This window comes from Eurypyga helias, unplaced genomic scaffold, assembly GCF_000690775.1.
Source record: "Eurypyga helias isolate BGI_N326 unplaced genomic scaffold, ASM69077v1 scaffold1593, whole genome shotgun sequence".
Taxonomy (NCBI): domain Eukaryota; kingdom Metazoa; phylum Chordata; class Aves; order Eurypygiformes; family Eurypygidae; genus Eurypyga; species Eurypyga helias.
This window is the reverse complement of record NW_010242941.1, coordinates 40,545-61,810: the sequence shown is the minus strand read 5'-3', so window position 1 is coordinate 61,810 and position 21,266 is coordinate 40,545. Positions and strand designations below refer to the sequence as shown.

The following is a 21,266-nucleotide window of genomic DNA, read 5'->3' as shown; positions in this document are numbered from 1 at the left end:
GGGATGATCAAGGTAATGCATCAGGACAGAGAAGTGATTTTTTTAATAGTGACTGAGTTACCGAACAAAAATTGAGAGGCGCCTGTGAATGCAACTTATACGAGTGCTGTGAACGAGACTTGAGAGTGCATAGAAAGGCTGAAGATGACTTTTTGTTTGTTTATTCTTAGTTTTGCTAATTTCATCTTTCTTGTCCTTTAGCCCATGTTCATATTTCAGTTTCTATTCTCCGTAAGATGCGTTTTTCTTAGGGTTTTTTGACCTTTTCCATACCAGAGGAGAGAACACAGGTTGACTCTAGGTAATGGCTTAAATTATGTTCTAAAAGGACATCAAGGAATTAATGTCATACAGTTCCAGAGATGAGTATCAGACTCTTATTCTATTTTTTTTTTTGATTTAAGGTCGATGACCTTTTTTCTTTTTTGAGGGGAAAGAAGTATGAGTAAAAATACATGATTTTCTGTAATGCCTTCTTTGGTCCTTGACTATACTTAGGAAAACTAAGCAGTTAATGGAAAGTCAGCATAGGACTTAAATATCTTTTTTCCACCCTTTGGTATGTATTTGCTGTCAGTGACACATTTTAAGCAACACTATGTGTTTTAATATGACTTTCTATTTTCCTCCACAGGCACTGAAAAAGAAAACATCAAGATGAGTAAAAAGCCTCCAAATCGTCCTGGAATCACTTTTGAGATTGGTGCTCGTTTGGAGGCACTGGACTATTTACAGAAATGGTATGGAAGACATTGTGCGGTATTTGCCAAGAGTATAATTATTTTATGTTTATTGTATGTTTTGATGTCTAATTATGAAACTTAGTGCACCTATTAATTTACTGTTTCACGTGTGAACTTTTCAAATTTCCACATAAGTTTGTTAAAACTATTGGCTTTTAGGAAAATATTTTTTCTTCAGAAATCAAACGAAACTTTTGTACAAGTTTTTAGTCTGTTTTCTTCTAGTTTCTTGTGTAGCTGTGGTAAGCGAAGAGCATTTCCAGAGTAGTGTGGAGCGCAGTGTCATGTGTGAGGTGATCAGTGTGTTATGTGGCACACTTCTGCCCCGACAGGTTCTTTTGTTTTAGTTTGAAGGCACACTAGCGAATGTGTTCTGTGTTCAGTTATTACACTTCATAGGTTCACAAAACTGATTTTAAAAAACCCCACGTCCACATTTTAAAAAATTCCACATGAACCTGATCCTTAGTCGGAGTTCATGGAATGGGTGAGTACAGTTGTATTTGTATCATACAGTTGGAGGAATGAAGTGATTAAAACCCTGGCTCTGCATCACCCAGTCTTACCTTGAATAAGAGTCAACACTGCAAAATGGAAATTTGTGGGTACAGGGACCATGCTACTCAGCATATGTGTTATGAGAGTTGTTGTTCTTTTGAAATAAATTCTTAGTCACTATTTTATTAATGCAAATGGGCTAATTTCACAGTGTTTGCTGGCCATAGCGTTTCAGTTTGAAAAATATCTGCTTTTATTAAAGCTCCTACCCACAAGCCTTTTCTTAGCTGCTCTCTGATTTAGTAGGGCTAGGAAATGTAAAGGCCTATACCTGCTTTTCTCTTTCATTCCTGGAGAAGAAAGCAGTCAGGTATTTACATGAACATGCTAACTCCCCAGTTATGTGATAGAGAAACCTGTGTACTATTTACATGTTTATCCCAGTAGTTACATGCTCTATATAAAAAGTTGAGTTAAACTTTTTTACCTGTGGAGCTTTGATTTTTAAGTGTAGCAAAAGCGTGTGTTTTAATAAACGGGCTCTAAAGGAACATGCGGTTTACAGAACAGTCCTTGTTCTTGTTTGTTGCTGTAGAGTGGGTTTACAGCATGCCGGTTCCATAGGTGAATGCCAAGCTCACGGAACTGAATAGTGCTATAAAAATGAAATAATGTTAATATAACTTGTTACAGCATCTCCTGTTACTACAGTTAATTGGTTGATGTAGCTAGATAACAAAAGTTAATATGTAAAAATAGCTTCAGCTTCATTGTATCAAAAAAGGATCATTGACTATCCCCTGTATAGTTTGTTTCGGATCTGCCCAGCCTTTGCACAGGGAAGGGTCCCATGTTCTGGAGTCCTTGTCTAGACTTAGCCTTGTCAGGCATGAGCCCTATCACAAGCTCTGCAACTGAATTGCTTGCTGTTTTCAGGCAGAATAGAATTTATTCTGAACTTTCTAGGAATTGATTCATCACCTGAACCACCAGGTAGAACAGGTCAAGTTTATCTGTGCATAAACTTCTGTGGTGCCATATACAGGAGCAGAAAGTTAATACTAAAATTCTGCAGTTAAAGCATCACTGAAGACAGGACATTTTTTCAAATTAATTAATAGTCATGCACGTAACCAAAGAGCTTATTAGAGAAGGCCTACTGTCATGTTCAGGGTGACTTGGGCTCGAGTAATAGTCCATGGGACTCTCAAATTTTTTTTCTTAGCTCCCTGTTACATAAGAGGGTGGTGGATGTTTTTGAAATTCTTTCTATATATAAGCTGTCTGCATTCCCCTTGCCTGGATGCATAAATAGAACATACTTCAAAGAAAATAAAAGTTGCTGAACTCACATGAAACCTCTTTATATTTTTTAAGAAAACCAAAGTTGAAGAGCAGTAGTGTTGCTTAGCTCAGTCTTTCTACAAGCAATAAACTGAGAACACTTGTGGAAAAAATAGCCTTTGAAAGGTTTTTAATTTTTTTCTCTATTATTTTGAAAGCCTGCTGTTATTTATACGTCCAGTGTTCATGACCAGTTAAAGTCTTTAATCAAGAAAGACTTCTAGAGGATGGGGAAAAAAATACAGTAAAGTTCTGCTATATTTTTGCTTTCTGACGCACTTTTGCAAGTCTTAAATTTTCATCCATGTAGTAGTTGCTGAAATTCATCTCATGGAATCTGGTGTTCTGTTTGAGTTCCAGAAACTTTGGATAGGGTGTTGTGTACCTTGACTATTGGTTAAAACCCCCATACTTCTGAATGAGGAAGCGTTTGCAGACGGCGTTTGGGTCACTGGTATCGTTTGGCATGTATGATTACTGATCAGCAAAGACAGACTGTCAATGAACGGGTTTATTTTTGCATTATTGCGGAGGTAACTGCAATTGCTTATCTCTCAAGTGAAAAATGGTATCCTGTTGTAGGGGAGGGCATTTTACAGAATGAATTTGTACAACTTGTTAAATTCAAATTCACTTCAGCAAGCTGAAATGCAACTCTAATAAAAAAAATCAATGTACTCATCTGTCAGCAAAGAGTAAGCAAGATGAGATTGGCTGATAATAGATAATTATTAAATATATATGAGATGATCAGGGGCCTGGAGTTCATGACCTGTTAAGGTAGTGGGAGGAAACTGGATGTGTTCAGCTTGGAAGGCTGCTAGTGGGTCACCTGAAGCCTTCTCCAATACCTACAGGGATGGCATCAAGAAAACTTAGCCAAGCTCTTCACAGTAGTGTGTGGTTGAAGGACAAGAAACAGCAGGCACAAGTTGAAACAAGAGAGATTCAGTTTAGGTACAAGGAGAATCTTTTGACCCCATGGGACAGTCAAGCACTGGATCAGATTGTCCAGAAAGTTTGTGGAGTCTTCACCATTGGAGGTTTTCAGGACTGGGCTGGATAAACTCTGGAACACCTGCTCTGATCCCATAGCTGGCCCTGCTTTGGGTGGGAGGTTGGACTAGAGGCTTACTGAGGTCCCTTCCAACTGGAATTATCCCATCATCTCATACAAAAAATTGTGCACACCTCCCATGCGTCTGTCACTGACAGAACAAATGAAATGGCAGTAAAGCACAAGTGTGTGCCCATGTGTAAGACTGGTTCTTGAGCTGTTAGCTCCCGCAAGTAGGATACAGTCTCTGCAAAGTTGATGTATTTACAGATGCATCTCTTCTTTTTGTTCCTGTTTTCGTATGTCTTTTGTGGCTCTAGCTCTCTCCTGGTTGTCCCGTTAGTGCCAGGTGCTGCTTTGGGGGGGGGGGAGGAAACAACCCTGTTTTTTTTCCTGCGACCATAGTCTTTGTTAATCTGCTTGATCTAATCTACAAGTTAGATAATGAAGTAAGTACAGATAGGTGGCCCTTGGTGCAGTTCTGGAATGGAAATAGCTCACTAAAATAAGTTATCAGAACAGCAGCACTTCAATTAGGTGTATTTGATCAACTGGATTGATTCCCACCCCCCAGTATGGAGGAAGGTTTTTACCCTGTAAGACTTTGGGAAACCTTGTTTTGTACAGTCCTTGCTTTGTATTTCAGTTGAGTGGGTTGCTTGACTGCCAGGTGGTTGAAAAGACTGTGGAGACTCTTGCTTTATATTGATCTAATACAATATATATAATAACATGTGGGGAGATAGAAAGGGGTTTTTGCAGATTCTGCTGATATCATAAGACTATTTGTGGGCAAATCGGAATGGGAGGTATTTGGTTTTACATCCTTTATAAGTTTGAAGGAAAGACTTTTGTTTTTAATACCATTATAGTGAAGGCAGGAAGTAAGTGTCTGTTTCTAGACCTTCTGGGTTCAAACTTGGGCAAATTTACTAATGTTTTGGCATCCATTTTTACAGTTTGAAATAACTGTTGTCCCACCTAACACGGTAACCCACCAATTGTTAGTTGCTTTTGATGAAGTGTTGAAGATGATGAGGTAAAAGGAAAAGTACTCTCCATGTGTGTTGAGTGCGTTAGAGAAAACGGGTGTTATCTGTTTACACTGTCAAGAAATGAAAACTGGACGTTTCCCATTAATTTTCCCTCATGAGCATTGGAACATTATTGTTGTCTTACAACATTTATACTGAGAGGCACTGGTCAGACACGTTAAATTTTGAAGCTTTGCAAAACTATTGTGTAATTCTAACGGGTTACATTCACTGGAACCTGAGAATGGAGAGCATGCAATATGTAAACTGGGCAGACACCATCAGCTAACAATAGTTTTCCTGTTCTCTCATTTAAAAAAAAAAAAAAAACAAAAAAACCCTGAAATTTGGATGAGCGTTTATTTGGAATTACTAAATACTATTTCCAGCATGCTATTAAAAAAAACACACCCAAAACACAGGTTATTGTTTCTTCCCATGAAAAGAACATTTTCATTATTTAACTGTCTACTTGTAGATTTGCAATGGAAGGAATTTGAACGTAAGATTTCTGATGTCAGTGAGATGTTACCATCTTCATCTTTTTTCTACAGAATAAATATAAACAATCCTTTTGGCCATAGTAAAAGCTTTCCTGTATGCATTGTTACTAGAATTCTTTAAGAAGGCGGTTTAAAAGATGTCTGTTGCCATTTTATCTTTTCTTAGAAGGAAATGTGTACTTGCCTTCGAAATATTTGTAATCTCATAATTTATGAAACATGTTGTTTTCAGTAAAAATACACATACTGTAACACCAGAAAAATGTTTCTGTGCAGTGTAAAACTTGCAATAGTGAATTCTGCAATTCGTTTTTTCTGCTCTTTCCCACTGTGGGATCGGTATTGTGAAATATTACTGTTTGTACATATTTGTGGCACATTGTGTGGCTAAATTTAGTGGATATTGAGTATAATATCTTGTTCTAAATCCATACACAATTATTTTTGGGTTGCCTAATCAATCCTATATAGCTTGGGTGGGTCAGAGATTTGCTAAATCTTCCATCTCTGAGGACTGGGGCTGAATACAGGGTTTTGCTTTGTGTCTTGCAACCACTGTCTTAACATGCATTGAAGAAACATGAATAATTGGAATAAAGTCACTGTGCAATGACATGGTTATTGTAAGATTTAACTTTGCAAACCCAGTACCGTGGACTTAGATTCAGAGCTGATAATGACATTTTAAAAAGACTTGAGTAGCAGAAATTGTGTTTATAGAAGAGAAATTAATCACTGAAAACACCTGGTGCTGCATTTCCTCTAAGTGATTCCTAATGAGACTTAATATTTTGTTTATCTTCTTTTATTAACTGATGCAGCTTTGCTCTTTTGTGGTGTGGCTTTGCGCCTCCTCCCTCTCCTCCCCTCCCCATATATATATATATATTAACGTCTTGATTCCTGGTGTGCTAAATTTTTCTTATCTATCTTAATTTTTATATAATTGTCTCTAAGCTGTACTCTGCATTTTACTTCCCTCCTCTTACTCTGTTTTCTCTTTCCAGGACACCAGTTTATCCCTTCTACTCATAGTTGTTGTCTTCTACACATGGTGCTTAGAATGGTGACTTTAGTGGGAAAGCTACCAACCACAACAATAAAAATCTAGCAAGGGAACTGCTGTAGGATAGTGCCATAATGGGAACACAGTATTTGCATTGTAGATGCATAGGAAAAGAGAATTTTCTATTTTGGCTGGTGGTCCCTGAATTTTGTACAATAACCATAGCTTTGCATCACTACCTGACTGGCAGGGGATAAACTTGCAATTTCCAGCTCCAGTGAGAGAGACCATCATCGTTCTTGTCTTCTGATTCCCTGCTGCAGCTTCAGTCTTGTGCACAGGCTCTCCTTTTCGATGCTACAAAGTGAACTTCCTGTCCTCTTCTTTTTCTGGTGTTCCTCCATTCTCTCCTTTGAATGCTTTCTGTGTCATCCTTTACTTCTACATTTGTGCTAGTAACAGTAAATTTACTTTTTCTTTTTCCTTTGCTGCTCTGCTTGCTTATTCTGACATTTGCTGGTTAGTTATAAGAAGTCTGAAGTTGGGGCACTCAGGAAGATAAAAAGAAATTTTGTAATACAATTCCTAGATGTAGCAGCATGTAGACTTAAAGCACCATCGGAGGCAGGGTTTAGGAAAACCATCTATTGGCTGACTTATTTTCTTGAAGTTTTGTTCAAAGTTAAACCAGAATCCTAACGATGGGATTCAGATTTTGACCTGTGAGTTTTACTTTCTGTTTTGATCCAATATATCATCAGCTTTGCTGTTTTTATTAGGTGGTTGTTGTCAGTATGTTTGAGAAGGGGAAAGGAGGTTGATCTTGTTGCTCTTCTGAAAGAAGTCCCATGGGGTTCCTCTACCTTGAAAAAGATTTTGTTAGTAGGGTGGCACATGAGAGTATCCAGTTTGAGGCTAAGACACTGTGTGTTTTTTTTTTTTTTAAAGTTCAGTCAGAAGAAGTTGGAAACTTCAAAGAGTGACTATGAAAATATTTTGCACTTCTGAAATGAATGGATGAGACACGTGCAGTGGGAGGTTGGACTGTCTTTGTGTTCTGATTTAAGGGTGAAATGTGACTGAAGTGGTTGCTGGGATAACCTAGAAAATCAGAGAGCACTTTTGTCGTTCAGCAACTCCGAAGATATTTAGATGTTGGGAAGCTGTGAACACCACTGCAGCTGAAGAAGTAGGTCTGGAATAATGAAGGAGGAAATTGAGATCGACACCTTTAGTTTTAATGCCCTGTTCTAGTCACGAGGAAACAAGGAAAGGCTGCACTTCCTGAGAACTTTATATTTTAATCAGAACGCAGTGTTAAAGATTCCTTTATCGGCACCATTAGTGTTTTGCAGAGAAAGTACTCACAATTGAAAATGTTGACAGGGTTCCTGTATGTCCATTGTCTTTCTAGCTGATGAAATTTTGAAGTAGGACTGGATATTGGATGCTTGAACTGGTGGAGAAAGTGTGAAAAAAAGTTTGTGCCTTGCACCCCTACTACAGTTTTGTGAAATACTTGACCAGTGCAACAGAAATAATAAGACTGAATAATAATTGCTGAAGGTAGAGAAATTTCTTTAATGTAAAACTGCATCTATGCCACACCCAAAATTAGGTGCCTAATACTTGATCTGGTTGCAGCTGAGTCCTGATTAGTTATACTGAGCGCGTACACTATTTGCTGAGGGTAAAACCCATGTGTTAATTAAGACTGACATATTTATTTTGGTGAATGTGGAGTTACAGAGAGGTGACTGCTGAAAAATAGTTACTATGAATCAAATTTAGTGGCAGTGAAATCATGGAAGCTGATCTGTAAATTAGTAAGAGACTTAAGTAAGAATGTTCTGTTGACTTCTGGGTTTGATTAATTGCTTGGATTTGTCTGGAATCATTTAATATGATAAAAGGAATGAATGTACTCCTAAACTATTTTACATCCTTCCCATCTCCAAGTAAACAAAAACTCTTAAAAGGATTTTGCTTTAAACAAACACAGGTTTTAACTGATAAGCACAAACTTCTAATGCTAATTTTAGCCAGTGTTCATCTCGGAGTTTGAAGTTCAAATTTGTGTGCAATCATCTGACTAGTTTGAGTTATCTACACACAACAGTGATACATCATCAGCTTCATACTAAGGTTTAATCCTACTATCAATTTAGTAACTTCACCTTTTTTGAACTTGGAAGATTTCTCAGGACAAGTTGTTAGTATAACTTTCTGAATGGTCATGTCAGCACTGTTGTGTGCATGTTGTGGCCTAACCTTATCTGGCAATTAAGTACCACACAGTTGCTCATTCACGTCCTCCCCCCTCCCCTCCAAGTGCAGGAGGAGAGTTGGAGGAAAAGACGAGGAAAACTAAGAAAGTTGAGATAAGAATTATTAAATAATCTAAATGAAAATTATAGTGATACTAATACTGTTGTTTAAATAATTGAAAACAGAACATGTGATACAATTGCTTACCACCTGCTGACCTACACGAGCATCCTGAGTTTGAGAGCCAGAAAGCGGTTGTGCTAAGTGCTAACAAAAGAGCTAATGACCTCTCAAGTTAGCCCAAAGCCTTAACGACCTCCACCAGGCCACTTCCCCCCTCAGAACTGCCTGTGTGCACTGAGCCTGGCTTATGATGGAATGAAACAACTCTCTTGCCTGCTCTGGGCCACTCGTCAGCAGTGTGGAGTGAAGGAGCTCGGTCCTGCCTGGAACCAGCACAATGCAAAAAAAAACCCAAACCACTCTAACCTTTGAAAAAGCTTTAGGATTTATCAATTTATGTTTATCATTCAAGGTACCCATCTCGTATTGAGAAGATAGATTATGAAGAGGGGAAGATGTTGGTCCATTTTGAACGTTGGAGCCATCGCTATGATGAGTGGATTTACTGGGACAGCAATAGGTTACGACCCTTGGAGCGACCAGCCTTAAGGAAAGAAGGGCTGAAGGATGATGAAGAGTTTGTGGTAAGTGCCACATTTATTTTGCCTTTGGCTATTTTTTGTATACTGTCCTACTTTTTTTCTACATTAAATATCTCTAACACGTAGTGTTTAATGATATTTAGGAAAAAGTTTCAATTATTAAAGTATTGATGACTAAATTTGTATAAAATAGGATTTTAAACCTGGAGAAGAAGTCCTGGCTCGTTGGACAGACTGTCGATATTATCCTGCAAAGATTGAAGCCATTAATAAGGAGGGTATGTATGCAGGTGTGGTCTGTTGGTAAGGACTGTTTGCATATGCTGTGCTGTAGCTTGCCTAAAACATTGACCTGTGTATAAAGTTTTCTTCACTGCCCCAATATTAAGTGAAAAATGTGTCTATTCTATCAAATTTACTGAGAGGTTAATTGTTTATCTGTGTGAAATGCAAAAATAGGAGTTTCTACTGGAAGACAAAATGCTTGATGTTGCTTCAGTGATGAGAAGAACATCCTATGCACAGTGTTACAAATATTCTGTACTATTGTTGATTTGGGCTAATGACATTTAAACTTCCGTCATTGTTTTAGAAATGGTAGCTTTCTTTAAAGTTCTGTTTATTGAAGAAAAACAATGGAAATGAGGAAATAAAGGAACCTTAGATGCAGTACTTCACAATGGGGCGGTATTTCTAATGAACATAAGTTGAAGTTTCTACCATAGTTTAAAGCAAATTAAGTTTTGGTTGTGAATTGAATCATTTCCCTATTGTGGCAACTTAAATATTACATAAATCTTTCAATGAATTATGAGCAAAAGTGATGTGCTGGAAATTGTCCAAGGGGATAAAGAGCAATGATATAAAAGCAGGATTTTGTCAAGGCTGCCACTTAGTTCTGTCATAATTCTCAGTCTTGACTGTAGGTAACACCTGGTTACTTTGGTCATGTAGCCTATAAAACATTTTGCTGAAGCTTTCATAGTAGCAAGGTGTGTTTGTTTCTTAACTAGTCATAGTGATTACATCAATCCTCTTCTAGGAACGTTCACAGTACAGTTCTATGATGGTGTTATTCGGTGTCTTAAGAGGATGCATATCAAATCTATGCCAGAGGATGCAAAAGGGCAGGTAAGAATACTTTAGGTATCTTGTTAGGTTTAATACGGATTTTTTTTAATATCTTGAGATAATAAAAATGTCACCTAGCACAACTAATTTTAGATTAGTCTTTATTTTCAATCCTGCACTACCTTGCATCACCAGTTTTATGAATGATGCCCAGAGTGTGCTGCTCAAGTAGTCTTGGCTCTGTCTTAAACATCTAGCTGCCATACACTCTGGTGCCAACTAATCTGTTCCCAGAGATTTGACTTGCAGGATTTGCAAACCAGAGGCATGCAGAGACTTTTTCCTCTGGTGTCCTTTCAGGAAAAAGCTTGAGCATGTCAGTAGTCTCTGCTGCTGAATGTTTTATTTTTTCCTTCCACCCCGTCTCTTTTTGTTTGCTACCATGGTAGCTTTTTGCCTATGTGTTGTTACTAACATGACTGTTCTGTGGGGGTTTTCTCCCCTGTATCAGAACTTTGGGGATTCAGATAAATATTTTTATCTCTGATAATGTCCAATTGCTGTTAAAGAAAAGATGGTCAATACAAGTTGAGGGAGGCTGTGAAACAGAGGACATGATTTAGTCAATAGGCACACCTTTACTTGCCAAAGAAAAACAACATTAAACTGTTACGTGCTTTCAGTGGAAACGCCGTTGCGTTTCTCTCTCATGGTAACTGTGTTCTCATAGTTAATGAGAAATTTGCCCACTGAAACTATTGGAGACTCAGAGACAAGAAATGTGAAAAAAAGATTCTGATTTGCTCCCAATCTTCTTCAGAGTACTCTTAACTTTAAAACACAATTCAGGTATTTCATAATTACTGTGATGACAAGGGCAGATGGATAAGCAAATTGGCTTGAAAACATGTCAGTATCTTGCTCTCCAGGTTAGAGGTAGCTGCATACTAGGGTTGATCATCTGTGCAAAGAACACTGGAGCTTTGTGCAGGCAACACTGCACTGTTTAAACTGTGTTTCCTTAAAGAGATTAAACTGCAATCCACAGTCACGCTAACATTGGCTTCTTGCTGCAGTCTTGCAATGACTTAATTGAACCAGTATATGGTATTTCGAACGAGTCTTTCAGTGTGGCAGGAAACCAGAGGATTTCATTTTACTTAATCAGAAAGAAGGAAAACTTGGGTAATGTGGTTGTGACTGAACTGAAATAGCCCTTCTGTGACGATGAAGTCACTCTGTCCTGTCTTTTTTCAGGGGAGCTATGTTGTGACTAATCTTGAGTTACTAGTTTTAGGCCACAAGTATTTTCAGCTTTAAAAAAAAAAAAAAAAAATCCATCTCTCAGCAGTCATGTTGATGTCCAGACATGCTGGGTGGCAGTCCAGCTCACCTATTACTTCTAACACCTTAACTTGCAACTACTGAGAAAAATTAGTCTTGTGCATCTCAGGGGCTGAATATAGGTGGCTTCAATGAAGTCAAATTTGCACTTTGAGATGGATTTAGAATTTTAAGTTGTCTTGCAGCAAGAAAATCGCCCATTATGTTTTCAGTAATGCTAATTGATACTAGTCTTAGCAATTAATTTTGCAAAATTAGAGATAGGCATGAAGTTCTGTAGCTTTCACAGACCAAGGTAATTTTTCTCTGCAACATCTCCTACATCATTATGCTATGTTAACATGTTATTCAAAATATTTTTGTGGTATTTAAGAATAAAAATGTGATCTAAGATTAGTTTGAAAATCAATTGTGTGAAACTGAGCTTTCTCCAAGCCTAGAACTCAAATGGAAGTTTTTGCATGATTTGCTTTATATGAAGACATTGTCCAAAAATTATGTAAAGCTTAAAAAAATGCCAGAAACATAACTTGATGTGAAAAATAATGGAGTTAGTAGATCCAACACTTCATGCTTAACTAAACCTATGACTTTGGGATTTTTTTTGTTTCCAAAGAAAAAAAAAATATGTTTTGAGGAGGGTGAACTTAAGATACTTCAAGTTCTGGTTCATTAGCAAATTTAACAATTGCCAGACCTGTTTGGAAGGTGTGTGCTAAGCATGCAGAATTTGAATTACATGGAGAAAGAGGGATATAGACTAGTTAATTCTTTGATTTGAGCTTAACATGTCTGGAGATTGTAAACACTGTGACACTCAAACTCTGTTTTCGAGTTGCAGCAGCAGTGTGTGTTACTAAGACTCAGCTGCAAGGGTGGAAAGGCAAAATTTTTAGAGTGGAAAATATTTGTGCGGCTCAATGCAATAAGACTATAGGTTAGGTTGCTCTGCAGATAAGCGCAAATTAATTGACATCATACAGAAATGTGGCTAATGTAGAACAGAGAACTTAAAACAGGGGCATATTGAGACTGCCCTTGTGAGAGCACATATGAAGTATTCGGATAACTTACTTTTTCTGTTTCATGTTTTTTGTTTTATCTTCGATGTAATTAGGCGCGCGAGAGGGAGCAGATAGCGCCGGAGCTGAGATTAGTGACGGAAATCGAACCAAAAGAAGTGAGTTTTGAGGAGGGTTTTGAAGGAGAGGGAGGGGACTTGGCACACAGGAAGAGGAAGCTGAGGAAAAAGCCTGGATTTGCAATTGGGACAGAAGAAAAAAGGATGTGACAGGAGACAATGTGAGCCAAGATGTAGTTGGGGCAGACTGTTTAGAATTGAAAGGTGAGGGTAAAGAATCCAGGCTTGATGTGGAATCAGCCAGTCAACAGATTGATGATGCTTTATGTGTATGTATGTATGAATGTGTGGGAGTTGTGATGTGTCAGAAGAGGAAAACCAGCTGAATCTTTAGTACTGTAGAGAAGCAAAAGGGTGGTGACTGTAGGCAGGTGAAGGGACGTGTGTGTGAGTTCTGCTATTGGCAGCAGAGTTAGATTTTACAAATGATTCTGGTTTTGCCTTCCCACTGTTGCAGATTTAAGGTTATGCAAAGGAATATTTTAAAATACAAGTGTTGTAGCCAATTGATGTGTAAGGATGTTGGGTAATTTCTGCTAACGTATTTCTTGATCGTGCAATTTCCTGTGCTTTGATTTAGTGAATCTAATTAGCGTAATGACAGTTTTCCTCAGTAGCGATAAACTAATATTTGGTCTTCTGTCAATTTTCTCAGCTTACTTGAAAGATGAATTTTAGTAATATAAAAAAGGAAATACACTTTTTTAAAAAGATTTATACGTAAACAAGAAACTTTCACTGAGGTGAGATACTGTGGGAAGCAGGAAATTGGGCTGGATGGTGCAGAGGTACAAACCCACAGCCAATAGAGGGATGATACCAGGATGTGAAGGAGATGTAGGGGAAAAATTCTCTTAGTAGGATTTTGCTTTTACTTTATTCATTTCTAACGTGTTCATATTGGGCCATTGACTTTGTGTATACTGAATGCTCTGGGGAAAAGTCCTGCTATTAAAGATTTGCAACTAGTTTCTGTGATTTCTGATACTTAATGTCCTCCTATTATCTTTGACAGTATAGCTATCTTACTACGACCCTGAGACAGATTTCAGAATTCATTGTGCTTTAGGTTCCCGCTTTTTTTTTGCCCATGTTTTATTAATTTTTTTCTAAAAAGTCCAAAAAAGGCACAAACATGTATTTTTTGAAGGAGGAGTACTGTGCTCTGCAAAAGAAATATCGCCTTGTCTTAGACCCTAAGTAATTCTCAGATATCAGAAGCTGTGCAGCTGAGCAGTTGCTCAGCAGGACTTCAGGGTTAAAAAGCAGGAATTACCTGTGTCGCTGTGGTGCCTACATGTTTACTCTGGAGCCAAAATAAAAATGGACCCACAGAGTTTCTGGCCAGTTAAGGATCACAGCATTGTTGAGGTTGGAAGGGACCTCTTGAGATAGTCTTGTCCACCCCCTGCGCAAGGTTCTCTACATAGTTACACTTTTTTTGTAGATTAACATGTAAATTTAAACTCTCACCATAATTAATGCCTCTCTGCTCTGGCTTCTCAATGTTTAACCTTTGTTTACTTCATTGTTACATGTCTCCTGCTTCCCTTTGTGAGCTCCATGTCTTAAGGAAAGTATCCATACCGTGAAATAAAATGCAAACAAAAATCCCCTTGATGTTGCACCAGAACAGCTACCATTAGAACAGGAGATACTTAGTTCATTGTGGCCCCTGAAGCTCGATACCTTCTGAAAGCTGCTGATTTCAGGGTGCTTATCTTGTCTGAAAACTAAAATGCTGTTTAGAAGGTGTTTTGATGCAGGCTGTGCTTCCTTTGCTTCCCACCTTTATCATAAGATCCAAGCTTCAGCTGTGTTACTGACCCTCTTCATCCCTTGGCCAGGGTACAGTGTAAAACTTCTACTCTCAGGTCTCCTAACTCCTCAACAGCACAAATAGCTCAGTCCTTTTTTTTGTCCTGCTGGATGGGCAAGGCTCTGGATTGACTGGAGCTAATGTGTGTGCTCGTTTTGGCTGGCCAAAAAAGAGGTATGTGTGTTTTTGATTGACTGTGTGGCTGGCATGTCACCAAATGGCCTTGGTAGTTGCCTCTGGTGTAAGCATTGCCAAAACGCTTCCAAACTTTGCTAGCTAGTCTGAGGCTATGCATCTTGTCCGTTTGGACATGGAACGCTCTCTTGGAGGAATCAAAACTGTTGGTGTTTCTAAGTACGTAGTTTGGTGCAGTGTAGAAGCATAACCTGTGTAAAGCAATGATTTAAAAATACTGAGCAATGGAAAAGGAAAAGCATAGTACAAGTGAAAGTAATGCTGTATATTTTGTGTTATGCTTTTCTAATGCATCAAAGAAGGCAAAGAAACCTCAGTAGAACAGAAATTCGGAAGACTTGTAATAAGAGATGAGTGAGGAAAAAAGTTGTATTGAAACAAGATTTATAAAATCTGAAGGTACCCTGTATGATAATGGCACAACAGGAAACAGTCTAGCATAAAATGGTCTGTTTACACTTGGGGGAAAAAGTTTTGCTTTCTGTAAAGCACTCACGTGGAACTAGACAAAAAATAGTCTTTATCATACCTTTTTTTTGTATGTGGTAGTACGAATCTGCAAATACTTTTGTAGCCAAATTGCCATGTAGTGAATTATTTACTGTTCAGAACACTCAGTTGCTTAATTCTTCCTGGTGGAAGATGAACATTGCTATTGGTTTTTATATTGCATGTAACTTGCCTGTGGGAAAATTCTGTACCTTGATGTTACAGAAAATCTGCAAAAATACTTCAGTAAAAAGGATCAAGTTAAAAATTTTTGCAGTCAGATTGATCCTTGATACTCAGGAGACATAAGGTAGGAGTCTGATCGCTCGCAACTAGTGGAAGAGCTTGGCTTAGCCTTGGAAGAATTCAGTTCTCTCTCTTGACTTACGGGGTGTCTAGACTTGCACTACGTGCCAAAAAGTAGGTGAATTTGGGCTGTGTGTTTGGTTGTTCACTCCTTGGATGTTTCTGTTTGGTCAAATAAGCTATTACCCAAAATGGCACTTCTGTTACCTTAAGTGTTGCTTGTGAAATCCAGTCATATGATAGAGCACTTCGTTGAAATTATTGAATGAAACTTGGCATGTGTAATATGAAGAGAGTCCTATCTGTAGTTACCTTAGAAACTCAGATTTATTTAGAAAAGGGTTGTCCCTGCTTTATCAATTTAATTCAGGAAGATCTGCCCAATCATGCAGCTGGCTGGACCATGCTTTGAGTTGATGGTAATTTTGAATGACATTTAAATTCAAGCAACAGTGGAATTGGTGCATTTCACAGCTAGAAGGGTAAGAAAAAAGTTAGTATTCTGGGTTTGGGAACTCCTGGGATTCTAAAGCTGACAAATAACATATGCAGCCGGGAACCTGTGCAGCCAGAGTTCTGTAGGTAGTGGGTTTTTTTGAAGGTTGTTTTCTTCTCAGTTTTAACCATGTGGCGTAATGGTAATACTTCAAGTCTGTGTAGGCAATTTGGGAAACATTGTACCACTCTGAGTAGTAGCCATGAAAATAAATTCAACTGCTCTTAAACATTTCTAGATGAAGTTTCACTGGGTTTATAAGTATTTTGTATTTGAGTCTCAGGCACTTTTTAATACTTGCTTACCATTTTTTCCTTTTTGGAGGATTGGATAGCTTTGGTCAAAGCTGCTGCTGCAGCAGCAGCCAAGAACAAAGCAGGAAGTAAACCTAGAACCAGCGCAAACAGCAATAAAGATAAAGAGGACAGAAAATGGCTAAAAGTTCCTTCAAAAAAGGAAGAAACCTCAACCTCTGCAATCATTCAGGAAGTCCAAAAAGAGGAAGAGGAGCCTACATCTAGTGACACGTTTGGTAAAACCAGATTCTGTAGAAGATAAAATAGGTTTTTCTGTCATGTTGAAGTAGAATTCCTGGGTTTATTTTTGCAATTGTGTAGTAACTAGTATTTCCCAGGGAAGATGTCTCATTTGCTATTATGATAACACAGATCTGTTCAGAAACAGTTTTTATCAGATAGATCTAGTTTGGTCGGCATTTACTCCCTGCGCAAAACTTATACCTGGCTCTAAGAGCAACGCATAGGGGTTTTTTAAAGCCTTCATTGTACCCTCTGGTTCATATTCCTGCATCTTCTCTTACCTGTGAGATAATCCTTGATCTTCCAAAATGGTTGATACATCTGTATTCATGGATCTTTGAAACTATTTCTGGGTTAATAAGACTTTGTTTATCTTACTAGTTTTTAATATTGGGGTCTCATAATATTGAGTAAAAATTACAAGTCTTGAGGAAATTTGAATGTAATGCTTCAGTGTGCAGTAATAAATCTTCAGAATGTGTCATTTTCATTTTTAATTAAATTCTAAAGTTTCTTTACTGCAGTATTCTAATAGAAGTTCTGAAATACTCTAAGTATTTTTCATGGTGGTATGTATTTACTTTATGTGACTTTACTAGGTTTCTGTTCTGTTTAAAAGTAGGATTCCCTGTAGTGGATGTTCCAAAGATGGCCTTTGTGCAGGCAGAGAGCACGTTATCGCACAAGAGGAAAAGTAATCTAGGCAACTCATTTCAGGCAAAGAGAGCTCGTCTCAACAAGATCACTGGTAAAGTACCTTTTTTTTTATTGGTTATTGACTTATTTTTCCTTTTTAATGTAATGAAATATAGGTGCTTACATATAAGGTACTAAAGCAGATTGCCTAGTGTGTGATTTTCAGATATCACTACAGTCTTTCACATATTTGAAATTTTAAAGGAATCTATAAATGTTAATAATCTACCTTGTTCATAAATTCATAGAATGGTCTGAGATTTGACTTGGTCTTTTTAGTTTTTTAGGAAGGGAGCCATCCTGAATGGATAAATTTCTTGAGTATGTTTTAACACCAGCTGCATGATTTTCTCCATTATGATGTGAAATTTGGGGTTTGTACAACTTCTTAATGAGGTCACAAGTTACATAACTGCCACTGTAAATTAACACTTCTGTGAGCTGTGGAAAAATTGAATGTTTCGTCATAGTTTCTTTGAATGAATCATAGAACGGTTTGGGTTGGAAGGGACATTAAAGATCATTCAGTTCCAGCCCACCAGCCATGGGCAGGGACACCTTCCACTAGTTTGTAATAAAGTAAAACTGTTGCTGAAGTGACTTTGTCATTTAAAAGTATGCAAGCCTGGCTGCAAAGAAATGAAGACCTGAAAGACTTTTTCCCCGTAGCTACGGCATTAACTTGCTACATTTATTACTCAAAGGTATTAATGGAAAACAAGTATGCAGCTACAGAATACCTGATATACAGCATGGGTGGAATAATAAGACCAATTATCTAAAAGCTGCAAAATGTGTTTTATTACAGAATTTAAGAGAATGTTAATTAACTTTACTTAACTGAGAACATTATTTCAGTTTGTATACCTCCTCCCCCATGCCTCCCAATAATCAAATTGTGTTGCCAGCCCTGATCCTATCAATATTTAGAACGAGGTAATACGTTTGTACCTGTGCTGGGAAAGTATTAGCTGCATTTGAAAAGCTGGGTGGAAAACAGTTGTGAAGTCCTCCCCTTAGTATAGAGGCCCTTGGACAGGGGGTAGGATTCCACTCATTCTAGTAAATAATGTTGTGTGTGAGTTCTGGCAAACTTTTCTGTTAAGATGAGTGGGTTTCTGTTTGTCTCTGTAGTAGATAGGGTGTAGTCATTTGTATAGGAAGTCCTACTCATTTCTATAAGATAAAAATAACCTGGTTTATTAAACATACTTGTTTTGGTTGATCCAACTTTCATAGGTCAGCAGTGGAGGATGTTTAGTCAGTTTTCTTATGAAAGAAGTGTGGTTTTGTTTCAGTCTCTCAATCAGTACTTCAGTCTGAAGGAAAAAATAAATGAAATGGGCCAGTGTGGAACATGATATGAAGGAAGCAGTCTTCCAAAAATCCATCTTTTCTCTCTGGGATTTTCTTTCCTGGAAGGCTTCTCACTTGGTACCAAGTGTAGTTAACAGATCTCTGGTTTATCAGCTTTATTTCTGCTCTCCTTTGCCCATACTGCATACATCTTCAGTTAAGTCCCAATTTAATTGTTGCCGTGAGCAGTAGAAGGTTTTCTGTACTAGTGATACATATTTACAGAGCCCTGTGAAGTTCTTTCCAATAGCAGTTAGTAGCAGAAGATACCACAACCAGTTGAAAAACCTGTTGCTCTAGAACTTAGTTTTCTGTGGTGGTTGATAGCTTCTCCTTTTCTGAGGACCTTTGAGGATAAAAGCAATCAGTTGGGCTCATAGACTGAACTGGATCATCAGAAAACATAATGTTGCAGCCGTTGACTTCGTTATCATTCTAAAACCAGTGTGTCTCTCTCTCCGTGAAAACATACACTGCTGGCAGAGACTGTGTTACCTTTCAGTGACAGTGAATTAAACCTTTAATTACCAGATGAAATTTGTCATTCTTGGTAGTTACTTTCTGTAACTCTTCTCAGATTAACACATTTCTGCAACTCCCTACTGTAGCAGGTTCTTTTATTGTTGCATATAATGGAGTATTTTGAAAATGTAACTGATGACGATCAAACTTTGTTTGCCACGTGCTTATTTCTTACGCTTGAAATACTTGTAAATTGTCATTTCTGTCTCCGGGGTGAGCTTTTGGATGTGAAGGAAGGTTGGGAATCATGCTGGTGTACCCCTCTGGCTACAGAAGAATCAGCATTGTAGCTGTTAGGAAAACTTTCGTTTTACCAAGTGTCTTACGTCTGTATGGGGAAATCAACCACGTGATTTGCTCTGAGGTGGCTGTCCGAAGGGTACTGTTTTCTGGTTTTCAATTCAGCATTCAGTATTTGTTGTGGCAGGTTCTCCTTGTCTTCTACAACGGCCACAGCTGCATCTGGGGTTCTTTGCTCTCTGTTCAACAAAATAAAGTTGCTTCCTTGGCCCCTTTTTTGCTACTGCCACTGGGGGAAATTAGCCAAAGGTGAAGGATGTCTCCTGCAAAACATGTATTAATGTTGTCTTCCAGTTATTGCTTCTGGGATGCTTGCTTCCACATCTCCTGCTGCAGTCTTGATACCTAAAGAAACATGTAACATCTACAGCACGCTTACAGAATACAAAACCCTTGTGGTTCACAGTGCCACCCCGTGCTTTTGATTTGTTGCATCCTGTTACTGATTGGATGGTGAGCCTGTAGTCCTGCTGCTGTAGTAGCTTATGGGATTGTTTTGCCTTTCTAAAGGCATGGTAACTGATAAAAAAGATAATTAATGGGATCGAGACGAAGGAAATAAGAAGGGTTATATATTCAAAGGTCTGATGGAGTCTGTGCTGGTTTTATGGCTTTGCTTTCTGAGCCCTGAGAATCTAGCTAGAAATAAAAAGCATAGAATCATTGAATGGTTTGTCTTGGAAGGGACACTTAAAGATAGCTAGTCTGGCCCCCCTGCTGTGGGTAGGGACATCTTCCCCTAGGTCAGGCTGTTTGAGGTCTTTTCTAGACTGACCTTGAACATTGCCAATGGTGGGGCATCCACAGCTCCTCTGGACAGCCTGTGGTTTGTAGAACCACAAAAACTGCTTTACAGACTGTGGCTTGTTGTTTAGTCTTTAAAACTCTACTTCACTGAATTTTGAAAATTATTTTATGCTTTTTATTGTAGATGTGTGGTTGTCAATATTAACAACTGCTAATTTTGCAACTTGATTTAAACAGGATAATTTAAGTCAAAGGTTTATTTAAGTTGATGAAACATAAATTGTTTATGACACCTAATGCAGAATGAAAATCTTACCTGATAAATTTATTTATACTAATATAATAGGACTAAGTAAGTGTTTTTGCTTCTAAGTTAGCCCATCTAACTGTAAAATAATTAGTTTACACCCGTTGTTATGTGATGTTCAGAAAAAGTTTATTTAAAACCTAACTATTTTCCATTTAAACTGAGGCATAACTTAATCTGAAAAAAAGCACCTAGTATTTAGTGTGGAATGCTGAAATATGATAGCTCTCTAGCAAAATGCCACACTGGTTTTTGTGTGCATGTGTTTTGTTGTTTGGTTTGGTTTTTTTTTAATGTCCTAAATGCTTCCTGAGAGCCCAGGCTTTACTAACTTCAAATTCCTTGGGCATTGTGCATTGTAAATTAAGCACATCTAATTTTTCATAGAACTCAATAGGAATTTCCTGTGGATCTGTCAGCTCAAGTTATTTTTGAGATTTTAAACTCTCCACTCCCAATATTGACATTCCCAGGACTTACAATAGTAACTTTTGTTCAGATTTGTGGTTTTTCAGGTTTTAACAGTTCTGCTTTGTCTTAGGACAGAAAGAACTTTTTCTTTCTCTCAATACTTAGGTAATTGAAGTTACTGCGTGAAGCAGAACTAATAGCAGAAGCTATTGCTATATGCTTAGCTAACAAAAAGCTTCCTCCTATTTATGTTGCCTTGTCTTTTACAGTTGATTTTTTTAATAGTAGTCATATTGTATCATAGAATGGTTTGGGTTGGAAGGGACCTTAAAGACCATCTAGTTCCAACCCCCCTGCCATGGACACAGACACCTTCCACTAGGCCAGGTTGCTCAAAGCATCATACAGC

At 37.9% G+C, this 21,266-nt stretch overlaps 1 protein-coding gene across 2 annotated transcripts in view; it reads left to right on the top strand.

Moving 5' to 3' along the window:
• The first annotated feature begins 644 nt into the window (after positions 1-644).
• PHF20L1 (PHD finger protein 20-like 1) overlaps positions 645-21,266 on the top strand; it is a 52,337-nt gene continuing 31,715 nt past the window's right edge. The window contains exons 1-7 of one of the 2 annotated variants that reach the window (XM_010149214.1): positions 658-740; positions 8,989-9,160; positions 9,312-9,396; positions 10,161-10,249; positions 12,651-12,713; positions 16,304-16,511; positions 17,138-17,266. In XM_010149214.1, the coding sequence (XP_010147516.1) occupies positions 658-740; positions 8,989-9,160; positions 9,312-9,396; positions 10,161-10,249; positions 12,651-12,713; positions 16,304-16,511; positions 17,138-17,266 (829 nt within the window). Of the gene's footprint in view, positions 741-8,988; positions 9,161-9,311; positions 9,397-10,160; positions 10,250-12,650; positions 12,714-16,303; positions 16,512-17,137; positions 17,267-21,266 lie in introns of both variants that reach the window. The other variant, XM_010149215.1, reaches the window with a different exon arrangement.